General features: G+C 43.4%; 1 protein-coding gene across 1 annotated transcript in view; it reads left to right on the top strand.

Moving 5' to 3' along the window:
• The first annotated feature begins 203 nt into the window (after positions 1 to 203).
• Positions 204 to 20,748, top strand: part of ATR (ATR checkpoint kinase) — a 181,471-nt gene continuing 160,926 nt past the window's right edge. Inside the window, exon 1 of the mRNA XM_084872405.1 lies at positions 204 to 411. Within this exon, the coding sequence (XP_084728531.1) occupies positions 353 to 411 (59 nt within the window). The 5' untranslated portion in view covers positions 204 to 352. The remainder of the gene's footprint in view (positions 412 to 20,748) is intronic.

Raw genomic sequence — 20,748 nt, forward strand, 5'->3', positions numbered from 1 at the left:
GCCTTGACCCGCTGAACTATCTCTGTTTTCACCAGTAAAGCGAAGAGTCTGACCCGGAACCCCGCAGCCCTTTTCCTCCTTATCTGGGATTCTGCTTTGCCAGCTCTCCGCCCCGCCCACACAGCGCTCAGTCCGCGTGCGCCACCCGTCCGCCGGAAGCCACCGGAAAAAGGGCGGGACGCGTGCGTGCTGGTCCCGCCCACTTGGCCGCAGTGGGGACTGGAGGGCCTGCGCGCGGGACCCACTGCGGCTTCCGGGAAGAGTTTTGGGTTCCGCGACGGCCCTTGCAGCAGAGGCCGTGGCGACGCCGAGGGCCGTCTCCGCGTCGTGGACGAACGCCGCCCTTCTCACCATGGGCGAGCCCGGTTTGGAGCTGTCGTCCATGATCCCCGCCCTGCGGGAGCTGGGCAGGTAGGTGCCCCCGTCGCGGCCTCCCTGTAGCGTGCCTGTGCTCCAGGGCCGAGCAGCGCCTCCCTCGGACAGAGGTGGGGAACGCCCGAGGAGAGGGAGGCGGGCCGAGGCCGAGCCTGGGCCAGGGCGCACTCGCCGCCACTCTTCACTTCCCGTGCCTTACATGTGGGACTTGCCCCAGTCTCTAGGATTTATGATTGCTCGGTTTTTAGCTCCACATTTTGACCCAGAACTATCCATGGAAGAAAAATCATTAGTTCTGATTCTGTGCAAGGAAGAACAATTGCTAAGAAAGGCAGTTCGGTTCCTTCTTTGAAGCGAAACCGTAGGCCATTCTGAAGATGAGATCCCTTTTGCTTTGACCACTGGCCCCCAACCCGTTATTTCAGTAAGAGAGCCCGGGGTCTGGCATGGCGTTCACGAAGTGCACAGAATGTTGCTGGAAGTTGAAAATAATTTAATACAGTTTCAGTTGCCAAAACTTGTTTTCTGAAAACCCAAGAGTAAATTATAAACCAGTCGTCCGGAAAGAGGGGAAGATTTTTGTCCCTCTTTCCCACAGCTCTAGGAGGCAGGGCTTCCCTCTCCCTCCCCCTCCTCCTCTCTTCCCCTCCCTCTTTGTAAATTGAACAAGAGATATTTGGAAACTTAGCACATAAAGTCAAAATTGATATTAAGCCATGGAATATTTAAATCCTTTTCATTTTTCAGTGCAGTTTTTTTTTTATCCCCATTGATTGACCATACAAGGACATTTAGTCTTCCTCAATTATATAAATACTTGAGGCCCTATGCACGAAATTTGTGCAAGGGGTTCAGCCCTCGGCTTCATCCAGAAGGTTGTTTGGACAGTTGTTCTGCTGTTTGGTCAATTAGCATCTTAGCTCCAGTGCATGAAATATGTGTGCTGGTAGGGTCCCTAAGCCTGGCCTATCAGGGCCTTCTGGCAGCCTGCTGGGGCCTTCCTTAGTTCTGTGGTGGTCAGCACATGTCATAGCGAATGATCAAACTCCAGCGGGGACACTTTGCATGTTAGTCATGTGTGTGTGTGTGTGTATGTATGTATATATATATATATATATATATATATATATATATATATAAAAGAGGATAAATAAAGGGGCTATACTTGTCTTAACTGAATTATCTTATTTTTGTGCGTGTAAATTTTTTCACTTTGTATGAGTACTGAAGGCATACTTGGTATTAACATTTGTAAACTAACATCTGCCTTTCTAAAAGAAGATGAATACAAGTGCTCATTTTGGGAAGGTGATGTATAGATTCATTTTTCAGGCTCAATGCGAAGCTTATGTTTTTCCTCAATATGTTTTGGTTTAATATAGAAATAGCTTATTAATACTTATCTTTCCCTTTCTCTCTACCTCTATGAGATGTGTTAATAAAAATAATAGCTTAGATTTATTTATGGTCTTCTTCATCAACAGTTACCTTTCATTTCATTAATTTGTAGCTATTCTAAAAGAATGAATAGAAAAACAGACCCACAGAGAATTGTCTAATAGTAGTTTGTAATTGTCATAACTTTTTCATTGCAACTGCTTCATTCAAGCTTATTCTATCTCACAGTATCTTCATACTATAGAATATGGCAAATATTATCACTATTAAGAAATGGAATGACAGAAGTTAAAGAACCAAAGGCAAAGAGATAGCAGTTGTCAGAGCCCTTTTGTATTCAAGTCTTCAAGGCCTTTTCTCCCATGTTTGTTTTTCTTTAATTGACTGTGGCAATTTGATTTCTGAAAAAAATGAGATGTCACAGTTCTAATGTGTAGGCTCATCTTCCTGAATCTCTCAGGGATAAATTTTGTTCCACTATTTTTTGCTGTTATCACTATTTCTGTGCATGGTCTTTCTGGGTTATCTCATTTGTTCCTCAGTCAAACCATATCTAACTACAATAGAACTACATATACAACTGTATACTCCAGTTTTACCTGGATGTTCTGAATACAGTTAAGACTTAACATATTCAATACAAACTAGAGGCCCAGTACATGAAATTCGTGCATGTGGGTGTGTGTTCCTCAAGCAAGCCTGCAACCTCTCCAATCTGGGATCCCTCTCACTATCCAGGACTGCTGGCTCCCAACTGCTCACCTGCCTGATTGCCCCTAACCACTTTTGCCGGCCAGCCTGATCACCCCCTAACCACTCCCTTGTCAGCCTGATCGACGCCTAACTGCTCCCCTGCCGGCCCGATTGCCCCTAACTGCCCTCCCCTGCTAACCTTGTCACCTCCAGTTGCCCTCCCCTGCAGGCCTGCCCCACTCCCAATTGCCCTCTCCTGCAGGCCTAGTCCCCCTCAACTGCCCTCCCCTGCAGGCCTGGTCACCCCCAACTGCCCTCCTCTACTGGCCCAGTCCCCCCCAACTGCCCTCCCCTGCAGGCCTAGGTGCCCTTCAACTGACCTCCCTTGCGGGCCTGGTACCTTCCAACTGTCCTCCCATGTTGGCTATCTTGTGGTGGCCATCTTGTGGTCACATGGGGGCAGCCATCTTTGTCCACATGGGGTGGCCATCTTGTGTGTTTGAGTGATGGTCAATCCAGTCTTTTATTAGATAGCATTCTCCTCATATCCCAACCTCCCTACCCTTTTTTTTTTTTTTTTTTTTAAATCCCTACATTCACTGAGATAGGAATATTTCAGTAAGTGATATCATACACTCATTTTTCCAAACCAGAAATCTGGGAATCGTTCTTCACTCCCTATGTGCTTTTGGGCTACATCCTTGGTTCTCTTCTCTCTTCATGAGTAATTCTTATCTAGTCCCATGGCTTTATATGTCATCTATTTTAATATATCAAAACCTTGTGTCATAATAACCAGTAAGGACTGGAGGCTGATCAACTGGAAGTCAGTGCTGGCCCCACCCCCAAGCAAATGGTAAGAGGCTATCAGGTAGGTAGAATAGCACTTAGGGGTGATCACGTAGGCAGATCAGCAGTTAGGAGTGATTAGGTAGGTAGGTGAATGGTTAGAGACAATCAGATAGGTAGACCATCCCTCACAGGGCTGGCCCCAGCAAAGAAAGAGGGAGGCCACCAGTGGCAGGAGAGGGCGGGCAGCGCTGCACAGATGGCAAGCAGTGGCAGTGGCGGGGGTGGGGCCAACTGCCTGCAGCCCAGGGAAGGAAAGCCCCAATAGGCCCTGATCTCAGGCCAGGCCTAAGGGACCCTACTGGAGGGATCCTGGATTGTGAGAGGGTGCAAGCCTGGTTGAGGGACTCCCTCCTTCCCCCTGCCGAGTGCATGAATTTTCATGCACCAGGCCTCTAGTATGCTGATAACTCCCAAATTTATATTTGTAGCCCAGAGATATAAATTAGGTTGCTTGTTCAACATCTACACCCAGAAATGAAAATTAATATATCTAAAGCAGATTTCCTGATTGCTGTTCCCTGCCCTGGGATTGTAAATGTAACAACCACTGAAGCCTAAGAGTTATTCTTGATTTTTATCCCTTATCCCTAACAATCCATCAGCAAGCCTTGTCAACACTTCCTTTAAAATATACTTCTCACCTCCACTCCTACCACCATAATTTCTTATTTGGACTATTACAATAATCTCTCAGTTTATCTCTCTATTTTCATTTTAACCCATTTACAATGGATTACCCACTCAGCAGTCAAAGTGATTTTTATAATTAAGTCGTATTGTCTATATAAAACCCTAATATGCAATTACTGACCAGCGGAATGACCTGTCATGACGCACACTGACCACCAGGGGGAAGATGCTTAACTCAGGAGCTACCCCCAGCCTGCAGGCCCCAATTGGCGGCAGGGGGCAGGGCTGGGAAGCAGGCAGGCTAGCCAAGGCAGGTGCAAGCAGGGGCACTGATCACCCCACTGGTCACCCCACAGATTAGCCCTGATTGCCAGCCAGGCCTAAGGACCCTACCTATGTATGAATTTTGTGTAGTGGGCTTCTAGTAGATTATATAACACTAGAGGCCCAGTGCATGGATTTGTGCACCAGTGGAGGTCTCTCAGCCTGGCCTACAGGAATCGGGCCAAAACTGGCTCTCTAACATTTCCCAAAGGATGCCGGATTGTGAGAGGACACAGGCCAGGCCGAGGGATCTCTCCAGTGCATGATTGGGGCCAGGGAGGGATCACAGGAGGACTCTAGGGCTTGTTCAGCCTCTCTTGTCCAGTCCCAATTGGGCTGATCGGGGCTGGCTGGCCGTGGAGGAACTGCGGAAGTTTGGATGGCCAGGGATGGACTGAGGGAGGGCTCCAGGATATGTCTGGCTTGTCTCGCCCAGTCCTGATGGGCTGGACCTCAGCAGCAAGCTAACCTACCAGTTGGAGCGTCTGTTCCCTAGTGGTCACTGCATGTCATAGCAACTGGTTGAACCGTCTAACGCAGGGGTCTTCAAACTACGGCCCGCGGGCCACATGCGGCCCACAGAGGAGTCTGATCCGGCCCGCCAGGTTTTTTGGGCAGTGAGCGCAGCCAAGGTGTTACAGTAGGAATTAGTAGTTCATATAGTCCGGCCCTCCAGCTCTCTGAGGGACCGTGATCTGGCCCCCACTTTAAAAAGTTTGAGGACCCCTGGTCTAACGGTAGGACACTTAGCATATTAGGTTTTTATTATATAGAGGCCCGGTGCACGAAATTTGTGCATGGGGGCAGGGAGGGTGTCCCTCAGGTTATCCTGCACCCTCCCTGCTCCCCTGATCAACCTCTAACCACTCCCATGACTGCCTGATTGATGTCTTAACTGCTCCCCTGCCAGCCTGTTTGCCCCCAACTTCCTTCCTCTGCCAGACTGGTCATCCCTAACTGCCTTCCCCTGCAGTGTTGATTGCCCCCAACTGCCCTTCCTTGCAGGCCTGGTGTCCCCCAACTACCCTCTCCTGCTGGCCATTTTGTGGTGGCCATCTTGTGTCCACATGGGGGCAGGATCTTTGACCACATGGGGGCAGGCATCTTGTGTGTTGGAGTGATGGTCAATCTGCATATTACTCTTTTATTAGATAGAACAGTCTTGGTGCGCGGGTTGGGGGCCAACTGGTTTTCCCTGAAGGGTGTCCTGGATCAGGGTTGGGGTATGGGGTGGCCTGAGCGAGGGGCCTATAGTGATTTGCAGGCCAGTCACACCCCCTGGCGACCAAGAGGAGGCCCTGGTATCTGGAATTTATTTACCTTCTATAAATGAAACTTTGTAACCTGGAGCAGAGCCAAGCCGCCTGCTTGCTCCGTGGTGGTAGCCATTTCAGTTGGAATTAGTTTACCTTCTATAATTGAAACTTTGTAGCCTTGAGTGGAGGCCACCAGGGGCAGGCAGAAAGCTTGGCTTCCTCTGTTGCCGGGAAACGCCTCCCTCCTGCTCTCTGTGGCTGTAGCTGTCTTAGTTGGGTTTATTTGCATACTTGCTCTGATTGGCTTGTGGGTGTGGCCTGAGAGTGAAGCTGGGTGATGGTTAATTTGCATATTACTCTTTTATAAGGTAGGATATTACTCCCCTGTTCAAAATCTTCCTTTTGCTTTCCAGCACACTTAGAATAAAATCTTAACTTTTTACCAAGTCCTCTATATTCCTTTTGTGTTTTTTTTTGTTGTTGTTTTTTTGTTTTTTGTTTTTAAATATGCTTTTATTGATTTCAGAGAGGAAGGGACAGGGAGAGAGAGAGAATCATTGATTGGCTGCCTCCTTCACACCCCACACTCTGTTTTTTTATTAATCCTCATCCAAGGATATTTCCCCATTGATTTTTGGAGGGAGTGGGAAGTAGTCCTACCGTTAGATGGTTCAACCAGTTGCTATGACATGCAGTGACCACTAGGGGGCAGACGCTCCAAACGGTAGGTTAGCTTGCTGCTGGGGTCCAGCCCATCAGGACTGGGCTAGACAAGGGGAGAGAAACATCAATGTGAGAGAGACACATCAATTGGTTGCCTCCTGCTGGTGCCCTGACCGGGGCTGGGGATGGAGCCTGCAACCCAGGTAAATGTCTTTGATTGGAATTGAACCTACGACCCTTCATTTCTAGGACTGAGCCAAACTAGCTTGGACTCTAAATGCTTGTGGTCTTTATGGTCTCTATCTGCCCCTGACCTCATGGCTTTGTATTCCTCTCTTGTTCACTCTACTGTAATTATTTATATTGGCCTTACTTTTTGTATACACCAAGGTCATGCTTTGCACTTGCTGTTTCTTCTATCAGACACTGGCTGGTTCCATTCAGATGTCAATTTGAAGGGCCTTTGTATTTTCAGATATTGATTGATAGTTGCTGTTAAGATATTAAATGATACGGGGGAGGGAGATAAAGGTCTGGGGAACAACAGTATTAGCTACTAGAGGAAATCTGGATGGTAAGAAGAAGCCAGTCATTTGAAACTGGTAGAACTGTCTGAGATGAATAGGAAGTACAAAGACTTCTACATGGGAGTGAACTTACTTTTTTTTTTTTTAAATTAAATTATTATCTCTGTACATATACCATTGCCACCCCCCCCCTCCATACATCCCCTCCTTCCCCAGATTTTTGTGTCCATTGGTTGTGCTTATATGCATGCATACAAGTCCTTGCATTGATCTCTTATATACCCCAGATCTCCCTACCCTCCCCACTGTAATTTGACAGTCTGCTTGTTGCTTTACTGTCTCTATATCTATCTTTTGGTTCATCAGTTTATAATGTTTATTATCCATAAATGAGTGAGGTCATGTGGTGTTTCTCTTTCATTGACTGGCTTATTTCACTCAGCATGATGTTCTCTAGTTCCATCCAGGTTGCTGCAAATGATGAGAATTCCTTCTTTTTTATGGCAGCATAGTATTCCATTGTGTAGATGTGCCATAGCTTTTTGATCCAATCATCTACTGATGGACACCTAGGCTGTTTCCAAATCCTAGCTATTGTAGATGGTGCTGCTATGAACATAGGGGTGCATATGATTGGTGTTTCTATAATAGTTTCTTGGGATATATTCCTAGGAGTGGGATTACTGGGTCAAATGGGAGTTCCATTTTCAGTTTTTTGAGGAAACTCCACACTGTTCTCCACAGTGGTTGCACCAGTCTGCATTCCCACCAGCAGTGCACGAGGGTTCCTTTTTCTCCGCAACCTCGCCAACACTTGTCGTTTGTTGATTTGTTGATGTTGGCCATTCTGACAGGTGTGAGATGGTACCTCATTGTTGTTTTGTTTTGCATCTCTCGGATAGTTACTTTGAGCATGTTTTCATGTGCCTCTTGGCCTTCCTTCTGTCTTCTTTTGAAAATATTCTATTTAGATCCATTGCCCATTTTTTAATTGGCTCATGTATCTTCCTTTTATTAAGTTGTATAAGCTGTCTCTAGATGTTGATTAAACCTTTATCAGTGATAACATTTGCAAATATGTCTCCCAAACAGTGGGCTTTCTTGTTGTTTTGTTGATGGGTTTTTTTTGCTGTGAAAAAGCTTTTTATTTTGATGTAGTCCCATTTGTTTATTTTCTCTTTAGCTTCCATTGCCCTAGGGGCAGTATCAGAGAAGAAGTTCTTTTGGCATATGTCTGAGATTTTGCTGCCTGTGGATGCCTCTAGTATTTTTATGGTTTTCCGTCTTATGTTTAAGTCCTGTATCTATTTTTAGTTTATTTTTGTGTATGGTGTAAGTTGTTGATCTAGTTTCATTTTTTTGCATGTATCTGTCCAATTTTCCCAACACCATTTATTGAAGAGACTGTCTTGACTCCATTGTATGTTCATACCTCCTTTCTCAAATATTAATTTGACTGGTCAAATATTAATATAGAGGTTTCGGTCGATATCCGGATTCTCTATTATATTCCATTGATCTATATGTCTGTTCTTGTGCCAGTACCAGGCTGTTTTGAGAAGAGTGCTTTGTAATACAGCTTGAGATCTGGTATTGAGATCCCTCCTACTTTACTCTTCTTTCCCAGGATTGCTGTGGCTATTCAGGGTCTTTTATTGTTCCAAATGAATTTTTGGAGAGTTCTTTCTAGGTCAGTGAAATATACTGTTGGAATTTTAATGGGGAGTGCATTGAACCTATAAATTGCTTTGGGAAGTATGGACATTTTAATGATGTTGATTCTACCAATCCATGAACATGGTATGTTCTTCATCTGTTTACATCTTCCTCTATCTCTTTTTTCAGTGTTGTGTAGTTTTCTGAATATAGGTCTTTTACCTCCTTAGTTAAGTTTATTCCTAGGTATCTTAATTTTTTTGGTGCGATGATAAATGGGATTGCCTTTTTAGTCTCTGTTTCTGTAAGTTCACTATTAGTGTATAGAAATGCCATAGATTTCTTGGCGTTAATTTTGTATCCTGCTACATTGCCAAATTCATTTATTAAGTCAATTAGTTTTTTGATGGAGTCTTTTGGTTTTTTATGTACACTATCATGTCATCTGCAAATAAGGATAATTTTACTTCTTCTTTTCCAATTTGGATGCCTTTTATTTCCTCTTGTCTAATTGCAATGGCTAGTACTTCCAATACTATGTCAAACAGGAGTGGCGAAAGTGGGCATCCCTGTCTTGTTCCTATTCTTAGAGGGAATGGTTTTAGTTTTTGCCCATTGAGTATGATGTTGGCTGTGGGTTTATTATATATAGCTTTTATTATGTTGAGGTATGATCCTTCTATTCCCACCTTGTTGTTGAGATTTTATCAGGAAAGGACGTTGGATTTTATGAAATGCGTTTTCTGCATCAATTGATATGATTATACGATTTTTATCTCTCAATTTGTTTATGTGTTGTATCACATTTATTGATTTGCGGAAATTGTACCATCCTTGCATTCCCAGAATAAATCCTACTTGGTCATGGTGTATGATCTTTCGGATGTGCTGCTGGAGTTGATTTGCTAGAATTTTGTTGAGGATTTTGGCATCTATGTTTATGAGGGATATTGGCCTGTAATTCTCTTTCATTGAGTTGTCTTTATCTGGTTTTGGTATTAGGGTGATGCTGGCTTCATAGAAGGAGTTTGGAAGTGTTCCTTCCTCTTGGATTTTTTGGAATAGTCTGAGGAGGATAGGTTTTAGTTCTTCCTTGAATGTTTGGTTAAACTCTCCTGTGAAGCCTGGGCTTTTGTTTGCTGGAAGCTTTTTGATGACTGTTTCAATTTCTTCCCAAGTCACTGGTTTATTGAGATTTTTAGATTCTTCCTGATTGAGTTTTGGAAGTTTGTATTTTTCTAGGAATATGTCCATTTCCTCCAGTTGTTCGGTTTGTTGGAATAGAGTTGTTCGTAGTATTTAGTAACAATCCGTTGTATTTCGGTGGGGTCTGTTGTTATTTCACCTCTTTCATTTCTGATTTTGTTTATTTGAGTCCTCTCTCTTCGTTTCTTGGTTAGCCTGGCTAGAATATGGGCACAGATTTCCGCGGTCCCAGTGCGTCTGTGCAGCCACAGTGGTTGCAGCCTCTGCAGCTGCTGCTTTCGCTGCTGGGACACAGACACCCCATGTTATCCCCGGCAGAGTCCAACCTTTCTGTGGAATCCAGGTATCCGCACCGGTTGGGGCCCCATAGCTGCTCCGTGGTCTCCACAGCTGTGGTTTTTTCAGGTCTCAGATAAGATCTCCAGTTGCAGCCCTGCTGTGGTTGTGAGAGACAGCAAGTACAAGTGTTCACCTTGCCGCCATCTTCCCAATAATCAGGAGTGAGCTTACTTTTAAGGAATAGGAACAAGAATGGAAAACAGAGAGCAAAAAGGATATGGTATTAGTTAAGGATTTAGGGAGATGTAGGTAGAGGGTTCTATTTTAAGTGAAATGAGAAATTATTGGAATGTTTTAAACAGGGAAAAACAATTGAATTAATATTTAGAAAACATGTTTAACTTTCTCTCCTCTATTTAAAACCCTTCATTTTCTCATTGCCTTCAGTACAAAATTTAAACTCCTTAGTTTCTTTGACTTAAGCTTCCATCTTCAGCTTCACCTGCAATTAATGTCCCCTCTTCTTTAGCTATGTAGAGTCTCTTAGACATTCTGTAGCAGCTTATGTTCTTATTACTGAGCCTTTCCTCCCCCTCCCCCCCCTCTACTGGAATACCCTTCTTTCTCTCTCTCTCTTTTTTTTTTTTTTTAAATATATTTTATTGATTTTTCACAGAGAGGAAGGGAGAGAGATAGAGAGCTAGAAACATCGATCAGCTGCCTCTTGCACACCCCTTACCGGGGATGTCCCCGCAACCAATGTACATGCCCTTGACCGGAATCGAACCTGGGACCTTTCAGTCCACAGACCAACGCTCTACTGCTGAGCCAAACCGGTTTCGGCATACCCTTCTTTCTCTTATTTTACGTGCTTAGCACTTAGGGACTCACTTTTTTGTATCACCTCCTCCAGGGAGCCTTGACTGATAGACCCTTCTCAGGACTGAGCGCCCCTCTTGTGTTCCATCTTGGCTGTGTTCTTTTGGCACTTCCATGATGCAGATGTTGGAACATTGAAGTTGTCGCAGTTGTCCTTGCGTAATGGTCATTTTTGGAGTCTTTTTGTTATTCTGATTGCCTGCTTTTTTGCTTTATTATATTCCAAATTGCTGATTTGATTCTCTGCTTCATTCTACTGTCAATTCCCTTTAAATTGCTCTGTGTTTTTTTTTTCTTCAATTTTCTTCATTTTTAAAAAAAAATATATATTTTATTGATTTTTGTACAGAGAGGAAGGGAGAGAGATAGAGAGCTAGAAACATCGATGAGAGAAAGTCATCGATCAGCTGCCTCTTGCACACCCCCTATTAGGGATATGCCTGTAACCAAGGTACATGCTCTTGACCAGAATCAAACCCGGGTCCCTTTAGTCCCCAAGCCTACGCTCTATCCATTGAGCCAAACCGGTCTTGTCTCAATTTTCTTCATTTCTTACTGATCCTTTTTTATACTGCTGATGTTCTCACTAAATTTATGGAGGAGCATCCTTATAATCAGTATTTTTATCCCTGCATCTAGTAGATTACTCCATTTTTAGTTCTTTTTCTGGAATTCTGTTCTTTCATTTGGGACATGTTTCATTGTCTCTTCTTTTTTGCAGCCTTCCTGTGTTTGTTCTATATATTAGGTAGAATTGCTATTAATACATCTCCCATGTTTGGTAGAGTAGCTTAATGGGTATAGTGGCACAACCTCCCTGACCACCAAAGCCATGCACTCAAGGTCTGCTCCCTGTCTCCCATGGGCTGTATACACTTTTCCTCTTACAGTTCAGCCTTTTTTTTTTTTTTTTTTAACATCATCTTTTTTATTTATTTTTTTATCTATCTATTTATTTATTTTTTACAAGAGAGGAAGAGAGAGGGATAGAGAGTTAGAAATATCGATGAGAGAGAATCATCGATCAGCTGCCTCTTGCAAACCCCCTACTGGGGATGTGCCTGAAACCAAGGTACGTGCCCCTGACTGGAATCGAACCTGGGACCTTTCAGTCTGCAGGCCGACACTCTTATCCACTGAGCCAAACCGGTCTCGGCAACAAATGGCAGTATTTTGACTTATAGCTGAGTAGCATTCCATTGTATATATGTACCACATCTTTTTAATTTTAAAAAAATATGTTTTTATTGATTTCAGAGAGAGGAAGGGAGAGGGATCAAAGGATAGAAATATCAATGATGAGATAGAATCATTGATTGGCTGCCTCCTGCACCAACCCACTGGGGTTTGAGCCCACAACCCAGGCATGTGTCATGACCAGGAATTGAACCTGCAACTGCCTGCTTCATGAGTGGACGCCCAACCACTGAAGCACACAGGCCAGGTGATGTACCACATCCTCTTTATCCAATCCTCTATCTTAGGACACTTTGGTTGTCTCCCTGGCTTGGCCACTGTGAATAATGCTACAATGAACATACGGTATGGGTGCATATATCTTTGTGAATACATGTTTTCCAGTTTTTCATATATATACCCAAGAGAGGGGGATTGCTGGGTCATATGGTAGCTCTATTCTTAATTTTTTTAAAGAATCGCCAGACTGTTTTCCATAGTGGCTATACCAGTCTGCATTCCCACCAGCAGTGAATGAGGGTTCCCTTTTTTCCACAACCTCTTCAACACTTGTTATATTTTGTCTTGTTGATAAATAGCCACTCTGAAAGGTGTGAGGTGTTATATCATTGTTATTGTTTTTGTTTTTTTTTTTAAAAAAAATATATTTTATTGATTTTGTACAGAGAGGAAGGGAGAGAATAGAGAGTTAGAAACATCGATGAGAGAGTCATCGATCAGCTGCCTCTTGCACTCCCCCCACTGGGGATGTGCCCGCAACCAAGGTACATGCCCTTGACTGGAATCGAACCCAGGACCTTTCAGTCCCCAAGCCGACACTCTATCCACTGAGCCAAACCGATCTTGGCTCATTGTTATTGTTCTTTTTTGTTGTTGTTGTTAATCCTCACCCAAGGACATTTTTCCACTTTTTTTCTTTTTGTTTTTTTTTAGGGAGTGTGGAAGGGATGGGGAGAGACAGAGACACACAAAGAGAGATACATCTATGTGAGGGGGATACACCAATTGGTTGCCTCCCGCAGCCTGCAACCTAGATATGTGTCCTTGATTGGAATGGAACCTGGGACCCTTCAGTCCAAGGGCCAATGGTCCAACAAGAGCCAAACTGGCTAGTACTCATTGTACTTTTATTTTTCACATCCCTAATTGCTAGTGAGGTTGAACATCTTTGTATGTGTTCTTAGAGACGTGTCTGTTCAGGTCCTCTGCTTATTATTTTTTTAAAATCTTTATTGTTGACAGTATTACATATGTCCCTTTTTTCCTCTTGTGACCTCATCCAGCTCGCCTCCACCTTAGGCCTTTATCACTCTGTTGTCTGTGTCCATGAGTTATGCATATATGCATACAAGGTTTTTGGTTGATTACCTTCCACCCACCCTCCCTACCTTCTCTCTGAGATTTCACACTCTGTTCCATGCTTTTGTGTCTCTGGATCCACTCCTTGCATCAGTTTATTTTGTTAACTAGATTCCACATATGAGTGGGGTCACGAAATACTTTATTTTTCTTTCTCTGACTGATTTATTTCACTTAGCATGATACTCTATAGATGCCTCCATGCTGTCTCAAATGGTAAGAGATTCTTCTTTTTTTAAATATATTTTTTTATTGATTTCTTACAGAGAGGAAGGAAGAGAGATAGAAAGTTAGAAACATTGATGAGAGAGAAACATCGATCAGCTGTCTCCTGCACACCCCCTACTGGGGATGTGTCCACAACCAAGTTACATGACCTTGACTGGAATCTAACCTGGGACCTTTCAGTCTTCAGGCTGACGCTTTATCCACTGAGCCAGACTGGTTTCAGCAAGATTATTTTTTATGCTACTGTATTCCGTGGTAGAAATGTATCACAGCTTTTTAGTCCATTCATCTACTGGTGGGCACTTGGGCTCTTTTCAAATCTTAGGTATTGTAAATTGTGCTACTATGAACATAGGGGTGCATATATTCTTTCTTGGTTGGTGTTTCGGGTTTCTTAAGATATATTCTTTGAAGTGGGATCACTAGGTCAGATGGCAGTTCCATTGTTAATTTTTGAGGAAACTCCATACTGTTTTCCATAATGGCTGCATCAGCCTGCATTCTCACCAGAGTGTACTAGGGTTTCTTTTTTTCTATATCCTTGCCAGCACTTGCCTTTTGCTCATTTGTTGATTGTAGCCATTCTGACAAATGTGAGGTGGCACCTCAGTGTTGTTTTAATTTGTATCTCTGATAATCAGTGACTTTGAGCATTTTTTCTTATGTCTCTTGGCCATCTATATGTCTGCTTTGGAGAAGTATCTACTTAGGTCCTTGCCCATTTTTTAATTGGACTTTCTTTTGTTAAGTTGTATGAGTTTTTTGTATATTTTGGATGTACCATTGCCAAATGTGGCTCCCTTTTCATTTTATTGATGGTTTCTTTTGCTGTGCAGAAGCTTTTTATTTTGATGTAGTCCCATTTGTTTATTTTCTCCTTTGTTTTCTAGGAGATGTAAATGTATATATATTGCTATGAGAGATGTCTGAAATTTTGCTGCCTTGGTTTCTTATAGGATTTTTACGGTTTCATGACTTACATTGAAGTCTTTTATTCATTTTGAGTTTATTCTTACTTATGGTGTAAGTTGGTGGTCTAGTTTCATTTTTTTGCATGTATTTCTCCAGTTTTCCCAGCACAACTTATTTAATAGACTGTCTTGACTCCATTGTATGCTCTTGCCTCCTTTTGTCAAATATTAATTGAGAATAATGGCTTGGCAGGCCCGGAGCAGCCGGGTCTGGTGCGGCCAGGCCCGGAGCAGCGGCTGCCAGGCTGGGAGTGGCCAGGCCTGGAGAAGCGGCTGCCAGGCTGGGAGCGGCCAGGCCCGGAGCAACCGGGTCGGGTGCGGCCAGGCCAGGAGCAGCAGCTGCCAGGCTGGGAGCGGCCAGGCCCGGAGCAGCAGCTGCCAGGCTGGGAGCGGCCAGGCCCGGAGCAGCCGGGTCTGGTGCGGCCAGGCCCGGAGCAGCGGCTGCCAGGCTGGGAGTGGCCAGGCCTGGAGAAGCGGCTGCCAGGCTGGGAGTGGCCAGGCCCGGAGCAGCCGGGTCTTATGCGGCCAGGCCCGGAGCAGCGGCTGACAGGCTGGGAGTGGCCAGGCCTGGAGAAGCGGCTGCCAGGCTGGGAGTGGCCAGGCCCGGAGCAGCCGGGTCTGATGCGGCCAGGCCCGGAGCAGCGGCTGACAGGCTGGGAGCGGCCAGGCCCGGAGCGGCCGGGACCGGAGCAACCGGGCCCAGAGCAGCCGAGTCGGGTGCGGCCAGGCCTGTAGCAGCAACAGCCAAGTCCAGAGCAACTAGGTCGGGAGCGGCAGTGACCAGACCCGGAGCAGCTGGTTGTGGAACGAACCAGAGCAACAGAGGCCAGGCCCGAAACAACTCGCTCCTCTCCTGTCCCTGCCCACGGCTGCCTCTCAGACATGGCTGGAAACTTTTGCGGGAACTTGAGGGTCTGCTGAATCAAGTGATGAAGGCTTAGATCTGGATGTGTTGAGTTAGTATAGCGCTGGGGTGTTGATCTGTGAGTGCCTTGGGTGGGGCCTGGATGAGGCTGGTTGACCTATTTGGAAATGTCTTTTGTGTGAAATGTATCATTGGGCATGTGGAGGTATTATTGATATGAGAAAATGCTAAGTAACAGATTTACTATCTGAAAAGGGATTTACTATTGGGGAAAGGGAGGGAGGAAGAGACTGAACATAAACTGTGCACCTATGGATGAGGACAATGGGGGATGGGGAGGGGGCAGAGGGTGGGGTGGGAACCTGGTGGAGGGGGGAAGAAATGAGGAACCTTTGTAATAATATGAACAATAAAGATTGATTTAAAAAAAAAAAAAAAAAGAGAATAATGGCTTGGGTCAAATTCTGGGATCTCTGTTCTATTCCAATGACCTACATGCCTATTCTTATGCCAGTACTGGGCTGTTTGATTATAATGGCTTTAATATAATTTTACATCTGCTATTGTGATCCCTCCCACTTTGTTTTTCTCAAGATTGCAGCAGCTGTTCGGGTTTTTTTTTGTTCAATTAAAAATTTTGGAGTATTTGTTCCAGCTCTGTGAAATATGCTGTTGGTATTTTAATAGGGATTGCATTGAATCTGTAGGTTGTATCAGAGAGGTAGTTTGGACATTTTAATGATATTGATTCTACCAATCCATGAACATGATATATTCTTCCACTTGTTTATTTCTTCCTCTACCTCTTTTAGCATCCTGTAGTTTTCTGAATATAAAAATCTCTTTGGCCGAAACCGGTTTGGCTCAGTGGATAAAGTGCCAGCCTGTGGACCAAAGGGTCCCGGGTTCAATTCTGGTCAAGGGCACGTAACTTGGTTGCGGGCACATCCCCAGTAGAGGGTGTGCAAGAGGCATCTGGTCAATGTTTCTAACTCTCTATCCCTCTCTCTTCCTCTCTGTAAAAAATCAATAAAAATATATTTTTAAAAAATCATTTTGGTTAAGGTCTTTCCTAAGCATCTTATTTTTTTTTGTTGCAATGGTAAATGGTATTGTTTGTTTAGTTTCTGAGAATTCATTCTTGGTGTATAAAAAAACAGCCATCGATTTTTGGGTGTTGGTTTTGTATCCTGCTACATTGCCAAATTATTAAATTTAGTAGTTTGTTGTTAGAATCCTTAGGGTTTTCTATGTACAGTAGGTCATCTGCAAATAATGAGAGTTTTACTGCCTCCTTTTCAATTTGGATGCCTTTTATTTCTTCTTGTCTGATTGCTGTGGATATCTCATTACTGTGTTGAATAAGAGTGATGAAAGCAGACATCCTTGTCTTGTTCCTGTTCTTAGGGGAAATGGTTTTAGTTTTTGCCCATTGAGTATGATGTTCACTGTTGGTTTGTCATATATGGCCTTTAACATGTTGAGTTATGCTCCTTGTATTCCCACTTTGGTGAGAGTTTTTATCAAAATGGATATTAGATTTTTTTTCTAATGCTTTTTCTGTGTCTATTGATATATTCATGTGATTTCTGTTTTTCAATTTGTTTATGTGATGTACATTTATTGATTTGCAAATATTGTGCCAGCCTTGCATCCCTGGAATAAATCCCACTTTATCATGGTGTATGATCTTTTTAATATATTGCTGGGTCTGATTTGCTAATATTTTGTTCAAAATTTTAGCATCTATGTTCATCAGGGATATTAGCCTGTAATTATCTTTCTTTATAGTGCCTTTATCCGGTTTTGGAATTAGGATAAATGTTGGCCTCATATAAAAAGCATGGAAGTATTCCTTCCTCTGGGATTTTTTTGGAATAGTTTGAGCAGTTATAGGTGTTAGTTCTTCTTTGAATGTTTGATAAAACTTCCCTGTGAAGCCCTCCAGACCAGGGCTTTTGTTTGCTGGGAGCTTTTTTATTTTTTAATATATTTTTATTGATTTCTGAGATGAAGGGAGATGGAGAGATAAAAACATCAATGATGAGAGAGAATTGTTGATTGGCTGCCTCCTGCATGCCCCAACTGGAGATTGAGCCTGCAACCTGGGCATATGCCCTGACCAGGAATCGAACTGTGACCTACTGGTTCATAGATTGATGCTTAACCATTGAGCCATGCAAGCTGGGCTGCTGGGAATTTTTTGATTACTGCTTCTATTTCATCAGTAGTTATTGGCTCTGATTCTTCCTGATTCAGTTTTGCTAGGTTGTATTTTCTTCTTAGGAGTTTGTCCAAATCATCCACATTTTCTAGCTTGTTGGCATATGATGTGTTCATACTATTTTCTTATAATCTTTTGTATTTCTGTGGTGTCAGTTGTTACTTTTTTGCTTTTGTTTCTGATTTTATTTATTTGGGTCAACCCTCTTTGTTTCTTGATGAGTCTGGCTACGGGTTCATCAGACTTGTTTATCTTTTCAAAGAACCAGCTCTTGACTTTATTAATCTTTCTTACTGTTTTCTTGATCTCTGTGTCTTTTATTTCTGCTCCAATTGTTTTTTCTTTCTACTTTGGGCTTTTTTTGGTTGTTGTTCTATTTCTAATTCTTTAAGTTGTAGTGTTAGTTTATTATTTTTCCTTCTTTCCCCTTCCGTCCGTCCGTCCGTCCGTCCTTCCTTCCTTCCCTTCCTTCCCTTCCTTCCTTTCTTTGTTAGGCATGCTTGTAGTGCTATGATCATCCCTGTTTTTGCTGTGTCCCATAGATTTGGGGTTGTTGTGTGTTCATTTTTGTTGGATTCAAGGAAGTTTTTAGGTTTTTTTCTTGATCTCATTGGTAACCCATTCATTGTTTAATAACATGTTATTTAGCCTCCACATTTGAGTGTTTTTGGGTGGTTTTATTGTCATTTCATTGCATTGTGATCTGAGAATATACTTGATATGATTTCAGTCTTCTTGAATTTGTAGAGACTTGTTTTGCATTCTAACATGTGATCTATCTTTGAGAATAATCCATGTGCACTTGAGAAGAATGTATATTCTGCAGCTTTGGGTGAAATGTTACATAAATGTCAATTAAATCCATCTGATCTAGTGTGTGCTATAGAGTCACTGTTCCCTTATTAATTTTTGTCTGCAAGATTTATCCAATGGAGTCAGTAGAATGTTCAAGTCCCCCACTATGACTGTATTGTTTTCAGTCTCTCCCTTACAGTCCTCTAGAAGTTCGTTTTTTTGTATATTTTGGTGCTCCTATATTGGGTGTACATATGTTTACCAGGGTTATATCCTCTTGTTGGATCGATCTCTTTAGTATTATGTAGTGACCTTTGTTGTTTTGTGTGATGGCCTTCATTTTGAAGTCTATTTTGTTAGGTATGTATGATTATTGCTACTCCAGATTTTTTTTTTTCTTTTCCATACCTTCACTCTCATACTGTGTGATTCTTGTTCTGAGGTGGGTCTCTTGTAGACACCATGTAATTGGGTCATGCTTTTGTATCCGTTCAGGTATTCTATATCTTTTGATTAGAGCATTTAATCCATTTACATTTAAGGTTATTATCAATAGGTATTTATTGCCATTTTAATTCTATATGCCCAAGTTTCTCTCTTTCTTCTTTTCATTATAGCAGTCCCTTTAGCATTTCTTGCAGTGCTAGTTTGGTGTGGATAAACTTCTTAGCCTTTGTCTCATAAGCTCAATATTTAACCATCTATTTTGAATGATGATCTTGTTGGATATAGTTTGGTTTGAGATCCTTGATTTTCATTACCTTGAGGACTTCATACCATTCCCTTCTAGCCTGTAGTGTTTCTGATGAGAAATTAGCTAACAGCCTTATGAAAGCTTCTTTGTAGGTAACAGTTTGCTTTTTTCTTGCTGCCTTTAAGATTCTCTCTTTGTCTTGAATTTTTGGAATTTTAATTATGATGTGTCTAGATTTGAGCCAGTTTGGGTTCTTCTTGTTTGGGACTCTCTGTGCCTCCTGGACTTGTGTGACTTTTTCCTTCACCAAGTTTGGTAAGTTTTCTGCCATTATTTCTTCAAACATATTCTTTATCCTTCGCTCTCTTTCCATTCTGGCACTCCTATTTTGTGAGTACTAGTGGCCCAGTGCACAAAATTTGTGCAGGCGGGGGGGAGTGTTCCTCAGCTCGACTTGCACCTTCTCCAATCTGAAACTCCTCGACGGATGTCCTACTGCTGGTTTACAGGGATCAGGCCTAAACCAGCAGTCAGACATCCCTCTCACAATCCGGGACTGATGGCTCCAGCCACTCACCTGCCTACCTGATTGCCCCTAACCACTCTGCCTGCCAGCCTGCTTGCCTCCAACTGTCCCCCGCCGCCAGTATGCTTGCCCCCAAATGCCCCCCTTGCCAGCCTTATCACCCCCAACAGCCCCCCTGCTGGCCTGCTCTCCCTCATCTTTCCTCCCCACTGCCCTCCTTGCCCCTTACTGCCCCCCCCTGCTGGCCTGGTCACTCCAAACTGCCCCCCACCACTGTCCTGATCACTTCTAACTGATCCCCAGTGATGGCCTCCTCACCCCCAACTGGCCTCCCTGCTGATCTGCTTACCCCTACCAGTCCCAACCCCCCACCAGCCCCACCCCCACCCCCCACCAGCCTGATCACCCCCAACTGCTGTCCCATCCTGGCCTGATCACACCCCAGTGACCCAAGCTCCCAGCCCCTCCTTTTTTTCTTTTCTTCTTTTTTTTTTCCCCAGTGCCTTTTTGAGTGGAGGCCAGGGTTGGCTGGAAGCAAGTATCTTGGATTTATTTATTTTCTATAATAGAAACTTTGTAGCCTTGAGCAGAGGCCAGGATGTGCAGGAAGCTTGGCTTCTTCCATCACCGGGGCAACCCAAGCCTCCTGCTCACTCCAGCTCTGTGGCTGCTGCCATCTTGGTTGGGTTAATTTGCATACTCCTAATTGGCTGGTGGGCATGGCTTATAGGCTTTTCAGATGTACAGTCAATTTGCATGTTTCTCTTTTATTATTGTAGATTGTTACATTTCACATTGTCCCACAGCTCCCTTAAGCTGTCCTCCTGTTTTGTAATTGTTTTTTTCTTTTTGTTTCTCTTTGCCATGTTTTTTTACCCTATCTTCTGATTCCTTGATCTGATTCTCAGCTTCCCTTAATCTGCTGTATTCCTTCCAGTGTGCTCTTTATTAGTGCTATGTCATTCTTCACAGTTATATATTTTCTCATGCAATTGAGCATCTTTGCCATCACTATTCTGACCTCTGTCTGTGGTTAATTTCTTTTTTGTTGTTGTTGTTAATCCTTGCCCAAGGATATTTTTCTATTTAGATAGAGTAGAAGAGAGAGGGAAAGACAGAAACATCGATGTGAGAGAAACACATTGATTGGT

Source organism: Pipistrellus hanaki, assembly GCF_964339955.1.
Source record: "Pipistrellus hanaki genome assembly, chromosome: 2".
In the NCBI taxonomy this organism is placed as follows: domain Eukaryota; kingdom Metazoa; phylum Chordata; class Mammalia; order Chiroptera; family Vespertilionidae; genus Pipistrellus; species Pipistrellus hanaki.